Below are 20,477 nucleotides of genomic sequence, written 5' to 3' on the forward strand. Positions count from 1 at the left end.
AGCCAGGAGTAATCCCTGAGCATTGATGGGTGTAGCCAAAAGAGAATAAAAACCAGCAAGAGACAAGATGAGTGTGTCCAAAGTGGAAATAATCAAGTGAAGAAGCAGACATACAAGCGAGATATGTGTTAGAAGGAGAACAAGGGATGAAGAGGAAATCTAAATCATAATCTTGGGGCTGTATAATAGTTGGGCGTTGACCTTGCACATGCCCACCTGGACTTGATCCCCAGCATGCTATCTGGTTCCAGGAGTAATCCCTGAGCAGTACTGGTGAGACCCATAAATAAATAAATAAATAAATCATAATCTTCGTAAATAATCTGTAAATATTATTTACATAGATATTCCTGGGACTATTTCACAGTAAGTAAAGAAGGTGAATTGGGGGCTGGAGTGGTGGCACAGGTGGTAGGGCAAACTTTGCCTTGCACGTGCACGTGCTAACGTAGGAGAGACTGCGGTTTGATCCCTCATCGTCCCTTTTTTTTTTGTTTGTTTGTTTTTGGGTCACACCTGGCAGCGCTCAGGGGTTACTCCTGGCTCTATGCTCATAAAATCGACCCTGGCAGGCACAGGGGACCATATGGGACACCGGGATTCTAACCACTGTCCTTCTGCATGAAAGGCAAACGCCTTACCTCCGTGCTATCTCTCCAGCCCTGCCCTCATTGTCCCTTATGGTCCTCCAAGCCGGGGCGATTTCTGAGTGCATTGCCAGGAGTAACCCCTGAGTAACTGGGTGTGACCCAAAAGCCAAAAGCCAAAAAAAAAAGTGAAGTGATGGCTGTTGAAAGGGTCTTTCTGGATTCAGAAGACAACACAAACCCTCACCCTGCACTTCCAAATTCTTCATGTGGTTGTACTGAATGGAGGAAGCTGCTAAATATTGCCATCTTCAATTTAATTGTGATATAGGGGACTGCAGCTAAAAATTCATAATGATTTGGGGCCAGAGAGATAGTATAGTAGAGAAGACACTTCCTTTATTGGGACCTGACCTTTGTGAGATCACCAGCACCCACATATGGTACCTGACCACTGCCAGGCATGGTCCAAAACAAAATTTTGGAACACTTACATTATATCTATTTCACTGTAATACTATTAATGCAGGGACCAGAGCAATAGTACAGAGGGTAGGACATTTGTCTTGCATGTGGCCCACTCAGGTTCAATCCCCTGCACCTCATATGGTTCCCCAGGCATGCCAAGAGTGATCCCTGAGCCAGAGTCGGGAGTAAACCCCAAGTTCACCAAAAATAAACCAAAAGCATAAATGCCTATATTTATAAGGAACTATTGCATTACTGGTGTGATGAAATAGTATGACAAATGTACTTTTATCTTGTTTTTTACTGTAAAGATTTTTTTTTGTTTTTGTTTTTCTTTTTTTTGGTTTTGTTTTGGTTAATTTTGGCCACACCCAGCAGTGCTCAGGATGACTCTTAGCTCTGTGCTCAGAAATCACTCCTGTTGAGCTCGGGTGCCATATGGGATGCTGGAATTTAACCTGGGTCTGTCCCAGGTCAGCCATGACAAGGCAAATGCCCTACTGCTATGCTATCAGTCTGGCCCCAACTATCAAGATTTTTTTTTGTTTTGTTTTGTTTGTTTTTTCTTTGTTTTGGTTTTTGGGCCACACCCAGCGGTGCTCAGGTATTACTCCTGGCTATCTGCTCAGAAATAGCCCCTGGCAGGCACAGGGAACCATATGGGACTCCGGGATTTGAACCAACCACCTTAGGTCCTGGATCGGCTGCTCGCAAGGCAAACGCCTCTGAACTATCTCTCCGGCCCCGATTTTTGTTTTTGAACCCCAACTGGCTGTGCTCAGGGATTACTCCTGGCTCTGTGCTCAGGGATCACTCTTAGTATGCTCAGAAATATATGGGATGCCAGAGATCAAACCCAGATCAATTGCATGCAAGGTAAGCATCCGATATTGTATTATCATTCTGACTTCAAAATTTTATTTTTCTTTATATTTAATATTCATTATGCTGTATAAGGTAGAATTGACTTCAATAACATTAAAGGAATCCTATGGGGGAACTTCTGAAGCCTTTTTACTTAACATGAAATGAATACGATGCTATTCATTTATTATTTGGTGGTAAGATGGGCCATACCCTGCAGTGCTCAGGACTTCTGACTCTACTCAGAAATCACTTCTGACAGTGTTGAGAAGGGTCAGTTTGGAATTGGCCATAGGCAAGGCAAATGGCTTAACTACGGGTCTATCTCTGACCCTCCTAGTATCCTTTTTAATATAATAATTCTCTTAATTGAATTTTTATAGTTGGATTTTTATTTTTAATATGTTTGGTTGGTTTTTGGCCACACCTAGCAATGCTCAAGAATTACTCCTGATCTGCACTCAGGAGTCACTGGCTCTGCTGCACTCAGGAGATGGCGATGCTCAAAAGACAGTAAGAAATACTGGAGGTGCCCTGTTGGTCTCGTCTGAGGCAAATGCTCTGCCCACTGCGCTATTGCTTCAGTCTCTGTTGTTGGATTAGGTTTTCAAATGAATCTTGTGGGGTCAGAGAGACAGGAGCAGCCAGTAGGAGCTTTCTTTTCTTTCTTTTTTCTTTTGTTTTTTTTTTTTTTGTTTTTTTTTTTTTTTTGTTTTGTTTTGTTTTTGGGTCACACCCGGCACAGCTCAAGGGTTACTCCTGGCTCTACGCTCAGAAATAGCTCCTGGCAGGCTTGGGGAACCATATGGGATGCCGGGATTTGAACCTCTGTCCTTCTGCATGCAAGGCAAATGCTCTTCCTCCATGCTATCTCTCTGGCCCCCGTAGGAGCTTTTCTTGCATGTGCCAGGACTGGGTTGATTCTAGCATTCCAGATCCTACCAGGAGTGATTTCTGCAAGCAGAGTTGAGAGCTAGGTCTGGTACTGCCAGGTGTGACCCCAAGAAAACAAAAAGTCTTGTGGAACCGGTGAGTTCATATAAGGGCAAGATGATTGCCTTGCAATGTGAACCCCAGTTTGATCCCTGGAACTCCATGTAATTCCAAGTATTGCTGGGTATGACCACCCCCTCAAAAAAAAAAAAAAAAGTTACGACTCTGACTTGGAAATACAGTAGTAAAAATTCAGAAGCCAGAGAGATATTATAGGATATAAAGCATTTGTCTTAAATCCTGCTGATCTAACTGTGAACCCCCAGCATATGCGTATGGTCCCCTAAATACAAAACAGAAATAGCACCTGAGTACTACTGCATGTGGCCCAAGTGTAAAAAAGTAAAGATTCAATTATTAGCATGTCTTGAATCTTGTAGATTCAAGGGAAGGGTAGGGCATTTGCCTTGCTTGCAGCTGACCTAGGATGGAACGGTTCAATCCCCTGGCTTCCCATATGGTCCCCCAAGCCAGGAGCAATTTCTGAGTGCATAGCCAGGAATAGCCCCTGAGTATCACTGGGTGTGGCCCAAAAGCCAAAAAAATTTTTTTCAAAAATCATTTAGCCTGGGGCTGGAGAGATAGCATAGAGGTAAGGCGCTTGCCTCGCATGCAGAAGGATGGTGGTTCAAATCCCAGCATCCCATATGGTCCTCTGAGCCTGTCAGGACTGATTGCTGAGTGTAGAGTCAGGAGTAATCCCTGAGCACTGCCGGGTGTGACCCCAAAACAAAAAAAAAAATAAATAAATAATATCATTTAGCCTATGAAGTTTTTTTTCCTGAAAACAGTTTATTGTTTTGGATTACATTTTAATAATCATGTTTTGAATTATATAGCTCCCATAATGTGCTATTTACTCTTTATCGTTAAACAGTAAAAATAATAAAAACTGAATAGCAAATAGTTTATTAGTACGTGGTTCCCATGGTAACAAATTCTGAATGGGAGATAATAATCATAAGAAAAGAATGCTAATCATCAGAACATCTTATGATTGTTCAGGTTATTGTGTAAAAAATTCAAAACTGTCCAGGGGTCAAACCCATGAAATCAAAATATGATTGAAGGAGCCTGGAGAGATAGTACGGTGGGTAGCCTGGCAGAGCCTGGGTCTTGCCAGGAGTGGTCCCTTAGTGCAGAGCCAGGAGTAAGCCTGGAGCACAATTGGATGTTGCCCCAAAGCAAACAAACAATGATTGAAGATAATTAATATAAGTGACACTAGCTCATCATTGATCCCTTTTAATATGTCAAGATAATTAAGCCCTTTCTCTTGGGGACAAAGATTTAGCAGGGCATTTGTCTGGCATGACAACTATGTATGTGAGGCCAGGGAGATAACACAAAGGTAGAGCCGTCCAGGGTTCAATCCCTGGAATCCAAGTGATTCCATGAGCACTGCCAGGAATAACCCTTGAGCACTGAATCTGGATATATCTGAATAACTCCTAAGCACTGCTGGTGTGGTCCAAAAAGCAAAGCTAAACAAAAAACCCACAAATATGTGTGTATTTTTTTTTTTTTTTGGTTTTTGGGTCACACCTGGCGGTGCTCAGGGGTTACTCCTGGCTGTCTGCTCAGAAATAACTCCTGGCAGGCACGGGGGACCATATGGGACACCGGGATTCGAATCAACCACCTTTGGTCCTGGATCAGCTGCTTGCAAGGCAAACACCGCTGTGCTATCTCTCCGGGCCCAATATGTGTGTATTTAAAAAAATTATTTTTTACTTTTGGGCCATTCTCAACTGTGCACAGAGTTTAGTCCTGGTTCTTTATTCTCAGGGGTCACTTCTAGGGGTGGTCAGGAATTGGTTCACATGTGAGGGGCTAGAGATAAGAAGAGATTGACAGGATTGAGACAATCAGGAAGAAGAAAGAGACAATCAGGATTGATTCCAGGCATTCCATATAGTCTCTGGAGCCCTCCAGGAGTAACCCTGAGCACAGAGCCAGAAATAAGTCCTGAGCACCTCCCAGTGTGGTCCAACCTCCCCCACCCAAAAAAAAAAAAAAAAAAAAGAATTACACGTGAAGCCAGTACCTATCCCCTGTACTACTTCCTCTAAATCTACATCTAAAATTTTCGTTTTGTTTTGGGGTCACACCCAGCAGTGCTCAGGGGTTAATGTTGGCTCTGCTCTCAGAAATCACCCTTGGCGGGCTCAGGGACCATATGGGATGCCAGGATTTGAACTACCGCCCTTCTGCATGCAAGACAAATGCCCTACCACTGTGCTATCTCTCTGGCCCTATATCTAAACTTTTAAGGTTTGGGATATTCACACATTATGCACTGCTGGTGTGGTCCAAAAAGCAAAGCAAAACAAAAACCCCACAAATATGTGTGTATTTAAAAAAATTATTTTTTACTTTTGGGCCATTCTCAACTGTGCACAGAGTTTAGTCCTGGTTCTTTATTCTCAGGGGTCACTTCTAGGGGTGGTCAGGAATTGGTTCACATGTGAGGGGCTAGAGATAAGAAGAGATTGACAGGATTGAGACAATCAGGAAGAAGAAAGAGACAATCAGGATTGATTCCAGGCATTCCATATAGTCTCTGGAGCCCTCCAGGAGTAACCCTGAGCACAGAGCCAGAAATAAGTCCTGAGCACCTCCCAGAGTGGTCCAACCTCCCCCACCCAAAAAAAAAGAATCACACGTGAAGCCAGTACCTATCCCCTGTACTACTTCCTCTAAATCTACATCTAAAATTTTCGTTTTGTTTTGGGGTCACACCCAGCAGTGCTCAGGGGTTAATATTGGCTCTGCTCTCAGAAATCACCCTTGGCGGGCTCAGGGACCATATGGGATGCCAGAATTTGAACTACCTCCCTTCTGCATGCAAGACAAATGCCCTACCACTGTGCTATCTCTCTGGCCCTATATCTAAACTTTTAAGGTTTGGGATATTCACACATTGTGTAAGACCATTGTATAATGTATGTTTACAACTGGGAGTTTTTTTTTTAATACTCTCAAATAAAGATCGACTGTAAACCAGGCTGAAGAGAGATAGTACAGGGGTTAATGTATTTGCTTTGCGCAGAGTAAACCCAGGGTTGATGTCTGTCATCACATCTGGTCTCCTGAGCACAGAACCAGGAATATGCCCCGAGAATCACCAGATGTGGGGTGAAAAAAGAGACAAGACTAATAGGGTCTTGCACGTGGGTGGCCTTGGCTTCCATCCCCAGCACACAAACCATGGACTCAGTGTGATCCTGAAACTCTAATAATGCAGACTAGCATGGATCCAGGTCCTTCTTCCCTGCATTGTGATGTGGTGAGGCGTGGTGAGGCGTGGTGGCGAGGCACGTCCCAGAAGCAGCTCTGACACTGGTGTCCTGGTGTTTGATGGTGCTGGAGGCAGTGAGGAGACAGGGGCTGGATTGAAGGGAAGCTGAGAACAGTTGTTGTCTGGGGTGTCCATCCCATGTGCGTCTAAGCTAGGGAGCGTTAGTGTCAAACTCTTCTCGAGGCACACAAGAATGAACTACATCAGCCTTGGTTTCAGACTGTTCTCAAGTCACTTTCCTAGTACTATTTGTGCTTCTTGAAATCCGCCTGGAACCTATTCCTTTGTTACCTTAACAGTTATACTTACCAACTTACTGTATAGAGTAAATTGAGAAAGATTTTTTTGTTTGTTTTTGCTTTTTGTTTTTTGTTTTTGTTTTTGGGCCACACTTAGCAGTGCTCAGAAGTTACTCCTGGATCTACACTCAGAAATTACTCTGGAACAATCACACAGTGGGTAGGTCGTTTGTCTTGCACAAGGCTGACCTGGGTTTGATCCCTGACATCCCATATGGTCCCCCCAGCCTGCCAGGAGCAATTTCTGAGCGCAGAATCAGAGTGCCGCCAGGTGTGGCCCAAAAAACAAAAAGGAAAACAAAAACAAAATTACTCCTAGCAGGCTCCGGGAACCGTATGGGATGCCGGGAATTAAAATCTGGGTTGCTGTGTGCAAGGCAAACATCCTACGTGCTGTGCTATGGTTCCAGGCCCCTGAAAGAGAAAGATTTGAGGAGCCACACCCAAGGATGTTCTTGGTACATAGGGTCACTTAGCTTTGTTCCTGGTGATACTGGGAGGGGCAGGGCCCATAATGTGTTGAGGATTGAACCTGCTGATTCAAAATGTGAAGTATGTGACATCTCCATGGCTGAGGTGGGGAAAATTCTCCCTTTCTTTTTGAATGGGGTTTTTTTGGCCACTCCCCAAGGTGTTAAGGGATAACCCCTGATGTTGCTAGGAATATATGGTGCTAGGGATTTTATTCTTTTTTGTTGTTTGTTTTTGTTTTCTTTTGTTGTTGTTGTTTTTGGACCATACCCAGTGACGCTGAGGGGTTACTCCAAGCTCTGCACTCAGCAATCGCTCCTGGCTTGGGGGACCATACGGGACGCCAGGGGATTCAACCACGGTCCATCCTTGGTCAGCCGCGAGCAAGGCAAACTACTGCTGCGCCACTGCTCCAGCCCCAAGTGCTAGGGATTTTAATCAGAAGTGGGTGGGCAGTATGCAAGTATTACTGTCGGGTACTATCTCGCCAGCCATCCTCTCCCCAAATTCTTAAAACTACTGGGAAATAAGGAAGAGGAAGGTTCTTAACCATATTTGGGAATTTGTGGTTTGTTGTTTGATAAACAAAGCCATGTTTATAGTCTTACGTATGTTTATGTATATATACATATCTCAAGTCACTTCACCATACAATTTCAGTATCTGTCATAGTCAATACTCAGTAGAAAAAGAAAAAAAGGAAAAGAAGGAAAAGCAGAGGACACCATCATCCAGGACACAAATATACTACTTTTTTTTTTTTTTGGTAGTTTTTGGGTCACACCCGGCAGTGCTCAGGGGTTACTCCTGGCTCTATGCTCAGAAATTGCTACTGGCAGGCACGGGGGACCATATGGGATGTCGGGATTCGAACCGATGACCTTCTGCATGAAAGGCAAACGCCTTACCTCCATGCTATCTCTCCGGCCCCTCAATGTCTAGTTTTTTAAGGAATGTACATATTGTTTTTTCAAAAAGAGTATCAATGGATATTCTCACTATGCTATGACTGAGGCTCTTTCTCCCGCATCCATGTCAACGCTGGTTGTTGTTCTTTTCTGATGTGTAGGCACATGTGTGGTGTGGTTATTTGTTTTGATTTGTATCTCCTTTATGACTAGTGAGCAATTTTTTGGTTTTTTGTTTTGCTTTGTTTTGTTTTGTTTTGTTTTGGGCCACACTCGGCAGCACTCAGGATTTATTCCTGGCTGTGCTCAGAAATTGCTACCAATATTGGGGCCAGAGAGATAGCATGAAGGTAAGGCGTTTGCCTTGCATGAAGAAGGTCATTGGTTCAAATCTGGCATCCCATATGGATCCCTGAGTCTGCCAGGAGAGATTTCTGAGCATGGAGCCAGGTGTAACCCCTGAGTGCTGTCGGGTGTGACCCAAAAACCAAAAACCAAAAAAAAATTGCTATCAATATGGTCCCTAACTTTTATTTTTGAGGGGGGCAACCCAGCAGCATTGAATCAAGGATTACTCCTGGCTCTGCACTCAGAATTCGCTCCAGGCAGGCTCGAGAGACCACATGGGATGCTGGGGATTGAACCTGGGTCCATCTCTGGTTGGCCAGGTGCAAGGCAAATGCCCTATCGCTGTGCTATGTCACTCAGGCTCCTGGCCCCTTATTTATTATATTAAATTGTATTGCAGTATTTTAAATTGGCTTAACTATCATTATGGGCTTGCTCTTTATTTCTTTTTACTGTTTGGGGGTTATACCCAGTGGAGTTCAGAGATTTTTCCTGACTCTGAGCTCAGGAATTACTCCTGGCAAGTACAGAGTGCAGGGATGCTGGGGTTCAAAACCGGGTTGGCTGTGTGCACGTTAAGAGTACTGGGGCCAGCGAGGTGGTGCTAGAGGTAAGGTGTCTGCCTTGCAAGCGCTAGCCAAGGAGAGATCACAACCGTGGTTCAATCCCCCTGCGTCCCATATGGTCCCCCCCAAGCCAGGGGCAATTTCTGAGCACTTAGCCGCGAGTAACCCCTGAGCGTGTTTTTTGGGTGTGGCCCAAAAAAAAAAAAAAAAAAAAAAAAAAAAAAGAGCTCTCCCCACTGAAGTATTGCTTCAGCCGGTCTTTAACTGCCATTATGACTAAAGGATCACATCCAACTCCTTCACTTAACCTTCACAATATCTTTTTTTTTTTTTGGTTTTTGGGCCACACCCGGCAGTGCTCAGGGGTTACTCCTGGCTGTCTGCTCAGAAATAGCTCCTCGTAGGCACGGAGGACCATATGGGACACCGGGATTCGAACCAACCACCTTTGGTCCTGGATCGGCTGCTTGCAAGGCAAACACCGCTGCACTATCTCTCTGGGCCCCCTTCACAATATCTTTAAGAGTAAGGATCATAATCCTTTCCCACCTCCTTTTCTTGTGGGGGAGGTCACACCCGGCTGGAATCACTCTGGGATCACTCTGGCAGGGCTCAGGGGATTATGTGTAATGCGTGGCATGAACCTGGGTCCGCCGCATGCAAGGCAGGTTGCACTATCATCTCTCTGGCCAGTTCCCAATTTCTTTCTTTTTTTTTTCTAATTCTTTTTATAAATTATCTTTATTTGAACACCGTGATTACAAATATAATTGTAGCTGTATGATTACAGTCATGTAAAGAACACCCCCCTTCACCAGTGCAGGATTCCCACCACCCATGTCCCGGATCTCTCTACTCCCCACCCCACCCACACCTGTACTCAAGACAGGCAGTTCCCAATTTCTAACACGTCAGGATAGTCATTCCTGAATGAAGACAGGCATGCCTGTTCCTCCTATCTATGTCTCTGCACTTAACTCATTTAATCTGAATCAAGCGGGAGGGAGGGAGGGAGGGAGGGAGGGAGAGATAGCTGGAGGGGCTGAGTCCACGCTCTGCCGGCAGGAGGTCGGAATCTGGCATCGGATAGCCCTGCCAGAGTGACCCCTGAGCACCAAGCCAGAAATAACCCCTGAGCACAGCCGGGTGTGGCCCAACTCTCCTCCTCCGCCCAAGAAAAGCTTCTTCTAGAACTTCCTGGAGGCCGGAGAGATTGCTCAGAGGCTACGGGACCTGCTAACACTCAGCAGACCCCTGTTCGATCCCCGGAACTGCATGATCGTTGCCCCAAACCCCCACTAGTGACCCCTGAGCACAAGGCCAGGGTTAAGCCCTGCCTGAGCACATCTGGGTGTGGCCCCCAAACAAAACCCTTCGTAAAACTTCCTGGGACGGAATGAATGAAGTCCATGAAGTCTGGGGAGGTCAAATGTGGTTTCCAGGGACAGGGCTAGAAGAGGCTGATTCCGGGTTCAAGCCATTTCTGTGATAAGGAAGTCATGTTTTTTCACTGTCCTGTGTGTGATGGGGGTGTGGGCAGGAAAAGGGGCCAAAACGAGAATGGTGTGTGTGTGTGTGTGTGTGTGTGTGTGTGTGTGAGCCTTGGCTGTACAGAACCCCAGTTCTAACTGTCCCCCTCTCAAGTGGGCTAAAAAGGGCCAGACAGAACCTGGGCTTTGCACTTTGGCTGTTCAGAGAATGGTGTGTGTGTGTGTGTGTGTGTGTGTGTGTGTGTGTGTGTGTGTGTGTGTGTGTATGTACTGGGCCTTCCAGGAGGGTATGTGAGGGTATGTGTGAACATGAACACGCGTGTTCAAGGTGTGTGCGTGCTGGCTGGCTGGCTTTCGAGTTCAAACTTTCTTTGGGCGACACATTTGCCCCCCTAGGCCTGGGCACAGCCGCTTGGGGTGGGCTTTCTCCTCCGGACGACCGCCTCTCCTCCCCTCCCGTCCCCGTCCAGTCCAGACTGCAGCTGCGAGTCCTCATTCATCTCCGCCTCGGGCCCTGGTCCCCCCACCCGGACCCCAGGCCGAGCTCTTCCATCCCGCGCCTGCCTGCCTGCCTGCCTGCCGAGCGAGCTCCAGGCCGGGCCGCCCTTCAGGGGAGGGATGATGGATGAGGAGCGAGGGGGGCGGCCTGGTGGGAAAGGGCAGCCGTCTGGGAGAGAGCGGGAAGGGGAAGGGAAGGAAGTGAGGCGGGGAGGAGGGCAGGAAGGGGGTGCCCAGCTCCCGAGTCAGGGGGGCAGCGGGGACACCCCGCTCGGAGGAAACTTTGCCTCCTCCTACGGAGCGCATCCCTGGCGTTTGTGCTCTGTTTGACTGTGGAATGTCAGATGGGATTCGAAGCTCGGTCCTTCTGCACGCCAGGCAGACACCCTACCTCCATGTCATTCTCTGGGCCCTAGATTTACTCATGTTAATTCAGAATAATATACATTAAAATTTTCTAATATATTAGAAATGTCGGAATCCTGTGTGAATCCGTCTTCCCAGTCTCCCCACGTTTCAGGTTATTCTTTAAGTATTCAAGAACTAAGCCTACATATATCTGTGCATATAAATATAAATAAATAAATGTATATATATATACTGGTTTTGGGGTCCCCGCGACTCTACGCTCAGAGGTCCCTCCAGGCGGGGATTCGAACCCCCGTCCTGTCCTGTCCTTTCCTCCCTCCCTCCGGGAGTCGCCGCCGCCCGGCCTGAGGCGGGGCCTGAGGACGCCGACAGCGCCGCCGCCGCCGCGTCGGGGCTGCCCTTATGCCAATGAGGCGGCGGCGCGGACCAATGGCGGGCGGGGACGCTCGGGCGCGCCGACCAATGGGGGCGGGGGCGCCGGGGCTCGCCATATAAGGCGCGGCCTGGCCATAAAAGGCAACATTGTATCTCTTTATATGGGGGGGGAGGGCCGGGGGATCCCGCCGCCGCCGCCGCCGCCGCCGCCGCCGCCGCCTCAGCCTCAGCCTCAGCCTGAGCCTCAGCCGCTTCAGTGAGCCCGAGCCCGAGCCCGAGCCCGAGCCCGAGCCTGAGCGGCGCCTCGGTCCCCGCAGCCTCGCCCGTCAGCCGGCCGGTCCGTCGGTCGCTCGGGCGCCTCCGCGCGTCCGCCGCCTCGGCGCGCCCCGCGGGGCCCGGCCGGCCGCGTGAGGGCCCGGAGCGGCCTTGGGGCCCGAGGAGAGCGGCGGGCGCGGGCGCGGGCGCGGGCGAGCGGCGGCCCATGGCGGGCCCCCGGACGGCGGCGGCGGCGGCGACGGCGACGGCGACGACCCCGGCCCCGGCCCCGCTCCCGCTGGCGCTGCGTGCGCTCCCGCGCTGACCGCCCGCCCGCCCGCCCGCGCGGCCATGTTGCCGAGCCAGGCCGGGGCGGCGGCGCTGGGCCGGGGCCCGGGGCTGGCGGCGCGGCCGGGCGGCGTTGGCGGCGGCTCCCGCGGGGCGAACGGCGGCGGCCGCGGCCCCGGGCCCGGGCCGGGTGTGCTGGAGCGCGCCGCGCCGCCCGCCGCCGCCGCCCCGCCGTCCCCCTGCGGCGCCGCGCCGGCCGCGCTGTACAGCGGCAGCTCGGGCGAGTCGGAGTCGGCCGAGGAGGAGGAGCTGGGCGGCGGCGGCGGCGGCGGGCGGCGCGGCGCGGGCCTCAAGCGCAGCCTGAGCGACATGGAGCTGGGCGTGGGCGTCGTGCTCGGCGGCCCCGAGGCGGCGGCGGCGGGCGCGGGGGGCGCGGGGGGCGCGGGCGGCTTCGGGCCGGGCGGCGGCGCGGCGGCGAGCGGCGCCAAGCCGGGCAAGAAGACCCGCGGGCGCGTCAAGATCAAGATGGAGTTCATCGACAACAAGCTGCGGCGCTACACGACCTTCAGCAAGCGCAAGACGGGCATCATGAAGAAGGTAGCGCGGCGCGGGGGGACGGGACTCCCGGGCAGGGGCGGGCGGCGGGTGACTGACAGCGAGGAGCGACGATCGCCGGCCCCGCAGGTGCGGGGGGCGCAGGTAGGTCCAGCCGGCAGGAGCAGCGGCTTCGCACAGCGATGACCAGCGCCAGCCGCTTGTCCCAGCTCGTGGGGCGGCGGAAGTGGCCGTCGGAACGATCGGACCCGGGACGTCGGCTCTGCCGGACCTCGGCCGGCAGGGGCAGGACGTCCTCCGCGACGCGGGAGCCCCGGAGCCCCGAGTTGCCGGTCCGGTCCGGTCGCCCCTTGTAGCGAGGCCAAGGCAGGGGACGCGCACGCAGGCGGGACGGAGAGCCAGCGGCTCAGGCCCGCGCTCAGTCCACACGGTGACCCTCCGCCTGCCGCCCGAGGCCACTGACCCAGTGCCCGGGAGCCCTCCAGGCCCCCGCGCTGCCGTCTCCGGGGCCGCTGCGAGGGCCCGGCCTTCGGCGGGCGGGGTGGTGGCCGGCGGCTGGGCTTCCCCGCTGCAGCCGACCTCGCAGACGCACGGAGCGGGGACTCCCGGCCGCCCTCGCCGACCCCGCGCCGCCCTCGCCCTCGCCCCGCAGGCCTACGAGCTGTCCACGCTGACGGGCACGCAGGTGCTGCTGCTGGTGGCCAGCGAGACGGGCCACGTGTACACGTTCGCCACGCGCAAGCTGCAGCCCATGATCACCAGCGAGACGGGCAAGGCGCTCATCCAGACCTGCCTCAACTCGCCCGACTCGCCGCCGCGCTCCGACCCCACCTGCGACCAGCGCATGAGCGCCACCGGCTTCGAGGAGACCGACCTCACCTACCAGGTGTCCGAGTCCGACAGCAGCGGGGAGACCAAGGTGAGCCGGCGTGGGGGGCGTGGCCGGCCGCGGAAGGGCTCTGGGCTGGGGGTCGGGACAGGACAGGCGGGACACGCGGTGGGTGGGTGGGTGGGTGGACCCTCCAGGGAGCGGCCCGCCCGCTGGCCTCGTCAGTCAGTCCGTCCCGGGGAGGGCAGGTGTCCGCCCTCCCGCTCTGACAGGAGGCCGGCCCCAGAGAAGCGGGCGGCCTCCGTGCCCATATAAGGCCTGCTCCGGCTCCGCGCGCCCTCCCGCCTGGCAGGCCGCTCGCATTCCTGCAGCCAGCTGTCTCCCCGCGGGGGGCGGGGGCGGCCCTGCCCTGCCCTGCCCTGCCCTCCCCTGCCCTGCCCTTCCCTCCCGCTGGCCGGCCGGCTCTCCGGGGAGTACGCAGGGGCGTGCCTGGTGGCCTGGGTCCTGGGAACCCAGCCCGACGCCAGGCCGGCGGACTGGCTGGGCTGGCCGGCTCCCGCACTAGCCCACCGATGCCGGCCTCTCCAGGACGGAGTGTGTCCTCCATGGCGACGCCCCCTTCCTTTTCCCCGGTAAGGGAAGGGGCAAGGCTTCCTCTCTGTCCTGGCCGGAGCCCCGCCTTCTGGGGCGTCCTGGACTCCCTTCGCCAATCGGAGGCGGCGGCGCTGTTTGCCTTAGCAACCAAGGCCTGCCTCTACCCGTCTGAGGCTTTGGGCTCGGAGGCTTCGCGACCGTATTCTGCGGACCCATCCCCAGTCCCCCAGTCTTTCTGAGGGTCCGTCCCCCGAGGCTCTATCCTTTACCCTTCTAGGAGCACATGCCTCCCTCCCTTTCTTTGAAAGCATGTCATATGTATTCCTTGGTTTCGTTTATTCCGACGGAAATTTTGCTGGATGAGTTAAGTTCTCTTGGTAGTTTAGAGTTTTATGATATTTGGCATTGGAGTCTGATCGTTTGGATAGCAGGTAGGGCTCTTGCTTGGCAGCAGACCCTGCTTCAGCTCCCCCCACCCATCCCTGTATCGCATAGGGTCCTCTGATCCTGGCAGGAGTGATTTCCTAAGTGCAGAGTAGGGGCAACCTCCGAGCACCTCTGGGTGTGGGGACACACAGACACACACAGACACACACCCGCTTCACTGTCAACCCCCCAAACTCTCTAAAACCCTGGATCCACTGAAAAACCAGTTATACACACACACACACACACACACACACACACACACACCACTTCACTGTCGACCCCCACATTCTCTCTGAATCCACTGAAAAACCAGTTTCTGTCTTGGTAAATCAGAGCTGGACAGACCCTTTTTATTAAAGAGTACAGAGGGCTGGGAATTGCTCTATGGTACAGCACTTGCCCTTATTTGTGAGGTTCTAGGTTTGATCCCTGGCATTCCACAAAAAAATAAAGGATCTAGCAGTCCAGCCACCTGTGTTTACAGAAAAGGAAAGATTTGGCTCAGGAAGAGGAAATGACATTCTCAGGGTCGCACGCATGCTCATTGCGTGCTGGGAAGAGATCTCAGGTATCTTGATTTCTCAGCCAATGTGATGGCCTTAGTCCAAATGTTTCCATGCCTTTTTTTAATGTGTGAGGTACCCCCCCCCCCCCCCCCCGTTGGTCTCAGCGCTCCTGTATTAGTTTATTGGATAGGTGTTTCCCTTATTCAGACAGGAAACTGATGACAATCAACTCTTGGACTTGTCCCACAGTCAGGCAGCAGATAAAAGGCGGCATTGGGATCTGGAGCTCGCTTTGGCCTGGGCTGTGAGTCTGCACAGGGACAGGGCCTGCTTGAAACTCACCCCTGCTCTATTTACTCCGAACGTAGGACACACTGAAGCCGGCATTCACAGTCACCAACCTGCCAGGCACCACCTCTACCATCCAAACAGCACCCAGCACCTCCACCACCATGCAAGTCAGCAGTGGCCCCTCTTTCCCCATCACCAACTACCTGGCACCAGTGTCTGCTAGTGTCAGCCCCAGTGCTGTTAGCAGTGCCAACGGAACTGTGCTCAAGAGTACAGGCAGTGGCCCTGTCTCCTCTGGGGGCCTCATGCAACTGCCTACCAGCTTTACCCTTATGCCTGGTGAGTTACGCAAGGGGGACACTCGGCATGCTAACGGGGGGTCTAGAGCTACCACAAGCCTTTTCAGACGGAGAGTGAACAGGGGAGAGTCTGAGAGAAACCTTTTGTGTCTGTCCCCTTGGCAGCGTGTACCTCCTTACTTGGGACCCCCACTATCCCTGTCAGTAAGTTTCAACAGAGAAAATAATCTAGCTAGCCTGATCCCGCTACTCCAGCTCAGTGCCCCAGAGACCACTTTTACTACTTCCTTGCTTTGTTGGAGGGCAGAATTCACCCTTGATAGGTGAGTGTCATTTCTGTGGCAGGAGAGGGAAGACTGGGTTGGGGGTGGGGGAGGGAGGATAAGAACTGAGTGCGAAACCCCTAGAGACAGATTTAGGATACCAGTCCTCTTTGGCTCTTAAGGAGAGTGAGTGATGGTTGCTGGGAGATGGTGTGCCAGACCTGACTTGGCGGAGGGGAGGGGACGGGACATCGATGGGTTCTTGGTCCAGGTGACAGCTGGGTCGGACACAAGTAAGTCTCTATGTCTTCTAGGTGGGGCAGTGGCCCAGCAGGTCCCAGTGCAGGCCATTCAGGTGCACCAGGCCTCACAGCAAGCGTCTCCCTCTCGTGACAGCAGCACAGACCTCACACAGACCTCCTCCAGCGGGACAGGTATAGCTCGAAGCTCTATCTCCTTCCTGCTCTGCCTCCTCTGTGAACTAGTGAGTGGCAGGGGCCCTGCATTGCTCTAGATCTGAGGCCAGAGTATTTCTTCCCATGAGACTCAGGTTTTAGGCTCCATTCTTCTCCTAATCTGTCTGGGCAGTTAGGCTGAGGCGGGCTGGGGGAATGGAATCCTACCCTGCAGTAGGGCTTGTGGGTTCCAGGGAGTGTGGAGGACCATGGAAGGCCACCCTCCTGGGCTCCTCAATGAGAAACCTGAGGCCCAGAAAGGAGCAGTTGCCCAAAGACACATATTTGCTTAATTACCAGGAAGAATTTATAGAACAGTTGCGTCCAGTGGGAGGAGTCCTGGGCTTTGAGTAAACCTCACACTTAATTCTCCTGGAGTGTCATTGCAGAAATGACAAGACATTTTCAAAATGAATTTTGGGGGGGGGGGGTGTTGTAGGCTCCACACACCATTGGTCCTCAGGACTTAGTCATGGTGCTGCCTGCGCTCAGGGGACCATATGGGTGCCAGGGATCAAACCTGGGTATGCTGCATTTAAGGCATGTCTCTGCTATACCATCCATTCCCCTGAAGTTGCTTTTAAAGTTTTCTTTTACTTACAGCCTATTCACACAAAGTGTGATTCACTAGACAGGGAGGATCAACATATTTTGGGAACTTAATAGAAACAATTTTTTTTTTTTTTTTTGGGTGGGTGGTAGGGTGTTTCTATATCTAGCAGTTGGGAGCTACTCCTAGCTCTGTTCTCTGGCTGGGACCCTTGTACAATTTACAAACTTGTCCCTTTACAAACTTGTCCCTCCCACCCTCTGAGCTACCTCAGGCTGGAAATCTGACTCTTGATTCTTCTTCTTAATCAAATGAATCAATCTGCATTTTAACAGGACCTAAATGCACTAACCAAGTGCACTTAAACATTTAAGAAGTTTTTGTTTCAAAGATAAATTGAACACTTATTTAGAAGGGTAGAGAGTGAGGGGCTAGAGCACTAGTTCAGCAGATAGGTGCTTGCCTTAAGCGTGGCCTACCTGGGCCCGGAGAGATAGCACAGGAGAGATAGCACAGCGGCGTTTGCCTTGCAAGCAGCCGATCCAGGACCAAAGGTGGTTGGTTCGAATCCCGGTGTCCCATAGGGTCCCCCGTGCCTGCCAGGAGCTATTTCTGAGCAGACAGCCAGGAGTAACCCCTGAGCATCGCCGGGTGTGGCCCAAATACCAAAAAAAAAAAAGTGGCCTACCTGGTTTTGATCTTTATATCCCATATGTTCCCCCAGCAAAATTCTTGAGTAATTCCTGAGTGCAGAGATTCTCTCTGCATGAGCATCACTGAGTATGCATGCCCCAGAAAGAAAGAAACAGGGGCCGGAACTCTGGCGCTGTGGTGAGGTGTTTGCCTTGCACGCGGCTGACCTAGGATGGACCACGGTTCGATCCCCAGTGTCCCATATGGTCTCCCAAGCCCCAGGAGTGATTTCTGAGCGCATAGCCAGGAGTAGCCCCTGAGCGTCACTGGGTGTGGCCCCAAAAAAACGAACAAAAAAAGAGAAACAAGCAAACAAACAAAAAAGAAGGGTGGAAAAGGGTAAAATATTAAAAAGAGGGAAGGTGGAGTGTCTAGTTTCTTTACAAGGGACCAGTTACTCTAATCCAGGGGTCCTCAAACTTTTTAAACAAGGGGCCAGTTCACTGTCCTTCAGACTGTTGGAGGGCCAGATTATAGTAAAAACAAAAATTATGAACAAATGTCTATGAACACTGCATATATCTTTACAAGTGAAGAAACAAAATGGGAATAAATACAATATGTGGCCTGCGGGCCATAGTTTGAAGACCCCTGCCGGATCTGTTTTTTCCAGGACTTTGAAGTCTTGGAGCAGGGAATTTAGCAAATAGACAATTGAATAGTATGATGTAATCAGATAGATAATAGAGTATCAGAGAAACGTAGGACTGAAGAAGGTAGGAAGTGGAACTAGTCTGGTATCTGGCTCTGACCTGGGAAATGGTACTGGGCCCCGAACTTCCTAGTGGGCTGGGGGATAGCAGTAGGGACCAGTGCTGACCTCCCTGATGTGTGTCTGTATTTACCAGTGACATTGCCTGCCACCATCATGACATCATCTGTACCCACAACTGTGGGTGGCCACATGATGTACGCTAGTCCCCACGCAGTGATGTATGCTCCCACCTCGGGCCTGGCCGATGGCAGCCTCACCGTGCTCAATGCCTTCTCCCAGGCACCGTCTACCATGCAGGTGTCCCACAGTCAGGTACAGGAGCAAGGTGAGTTGGAGCTGGGAAGGTCTGAAGAAAGGAGGATCATGTCCTCCCATAAATCCATACGCTCTCAGGGCCTGGAGCGATAGTACAATGCGAGTGGGTAAAGCATTTGCTTTATACCTGGATTTGATCCCCAGCACACCCTGGAACTCTGCCAGGAGTGATCCCTGAGCATTGTGGGTGTGGCCTAAAATAATGAAAGCAAAACTCAAAACTGCGCCCTCAAAGATCTCCCAGTCCACGCAAACTTGGCTATACAGTGTCTGTCTGTCTGTCTGTCTGTCTGTCTGTCTGTCTGTCTGTCTGTCTGTCTGTCTCTCTCTCTCTCTCTCTCTCTCTCTCCTCCCTCCCTCTCTCTCTCACCCCTCCCTCTTTCCTTCTCCTTCTACCTCCCCTTCCCTCTCTCTCCCCTCCTTTCTCTCTCTCTCTCTCTCTCTCTGTCTCTCTCTCTCACACACACACCTACATCACCTACATCTAAGTACAGACATACTTTTCAGACCCATGCCTGTGTTCTTGGACATTCACATACAGGACACACTAGGCCACATACCCATGGGTACTTAGCTCAGAGACTCACTTGTGCATTTCTTACCCCTTCTCCATTATCTGGAAGCTTCTCTTGAGCCAGTGATTTGAATGTCTCCTGGGGCTTTTCCAATGCAGGTGGTGTCCCCCAGGTGTTCCTGACAGCGCCATCAGGGACGGTGCAAATCCCCGTTTCTGCAGTTCAGCTTCACCAGGTAAATAGAGTCCCCGTTAGCCTCCTCTCAGCCGCGTAGCCAGCCAGCCAGCCACTTTCTGGCCTTGACGATGGGGATTCTGTCTGACCATCGACCTGTGGAGGGCCGTGGGGAGCCCAAGTTAGCTGGTTGGTGGCTCCCTCTCTGCCCCACTTCCTGACGTTCCCTTGCCTTTCCCTCCAGATGGCGGTGATAGGGCAGCAGGCCGGGGGCAGCAGCAACCTCACCGAGTTGCAGGTGGTGAACCTGGACGCCGCCCACAGCATCAAGAGTGACTGATCTGTTCTGCCACCCTGGACAGATAGATGGCCCAAGGGACGGCACCACTTATTTATTGTTGCCTTTTCACGTTTTCTTTATACACATGTCGACATGTTGATGGGCCGTAGGAGAAAGGCGGGGAGGAGGAGTGGGCAGCCGCAGGACTGAGCCCTCTCACTCCAGCCAAAGAAACGGGCCAGCCCGCCCTCTACCCTGTCCTCCCTCACCCCCAGCTCCGCCTCTGTTGCTGTTGACTGTGGGGCCACCCTCCCTTCTCCAGACTCCCCTTGCCAGCTTGGCTCCATGATTGCCATGAGTATTAGCTTACCCAACGGGACCGTGTCCTGCCCTCCCACCGACAGGCCACTGTGGGACTGGACACCACGTCCCCCTGGGGAAGCAATGGGGATCCTCTTCCCCAGCCTCCTGGCTGACCCTGGGTCAGCATTGTGTCTGTCACAGGCTGGTCTAAAGAATTCTGCCCCTGCTTTCAGGGAGCCAGCTGAGGAGATGGGACTAAGTCCCAGGACTGGGCCGGGCCACCCACTTGCCTCACCCACTGCCCTCAGACCTCCAGGGGTTCCCGAGTTGGAGGGAACCACCAAGGTTCCCTTCTCCTGTCTTCCCCCTCTCCTCCCAGCTGCTTTACTTAAAGTTGATTTTGAACTTTTTATTTGAGGAGACAAAGTGAAAACAAATCTATAAATATATATTTTTAAAATATTTAACTTTTTTTTTTTAATGGCGTTTTTCTCGTCCCCTTCCCTGCCCAAGCTCCCCTTCCCTGGGGAGCCCTGGAGCTTCCTCAGAACTGGCTGGGCCTCAGTGGGGGAGAGGCACTCCATGAGCTTGGGGCCCCCCTGCCAGTGCGGTGGGGAGACTCTGGGATCGA

General features: G+C 52.1%; 1 protein-coding gene across 1 annotated transcript; it reads left to right on the forward strand.

Moving 5' to 3' along the window:
* Window positions 1-12,143: 12,143 nt before the first annotated feature.
* Window positions 12,144-19,757, forward strand: SRF (serum response factor). The gene is made up of 7 exons (XM_049765498.1): window positions 12,144-12,677; window positions 13,288-13,554; window positions 15,362-15,623; window positions 16,161-16,280; window positions 18,393-18,584; window positions 19,248-19,324; window positions 19,508-19,757. Exons 1-7 carry the CDS (start codon window positions 12,144-12,146, stop codon window positions 19,601-19,603), a joined length of 1,548 nt encoding a protein of 515 aa, XP_049621455.1. The 3' UTR covers window positions 19,604-19,757.
* Window positions 19,758-20,477: the final 720 nt, after the last annotated feature.

Source organism: Suncus etruscus, chromosome 18 (genome assembly GCF_024139225.1).
Source record: "Suncus etruscus isolate mSunEtr1 chromosome 18, mSunEtr1.pri.cur, whole genome shotgun sequence".
Lineage (NCBI taxonomy): Eukaryota > Metazoa > Chordata > Mammalia > Eulipotyphla > Soricidae > Suncus > Suncus etruscus.

Bases quoted from the DNA above. Each gene is read 5' to 3' on its own strand.
- SRF (XM_049765498.1), top strand. From the start codon at position 12,144: ATGTTGCCGAGCCAGGCCGGGGCGGCGGCGCTGGGCCGGGGCCCGGGG. The intron at 13,555-15,361 runs GTGAGCCGGCGT...CTCCGAACGTAG, and splicing joins ACAGCAGCGGGGAGACCAAG to GACACACTGAAGCCGGCATT. The intron at 19,325-19,507 runs GTAAATAGAGTC...CTTTCCCTCCAG, and splicing joins CTGCAGTTCAGCTTCACCAG to ATGGCGGTGATAGGGCAGCA.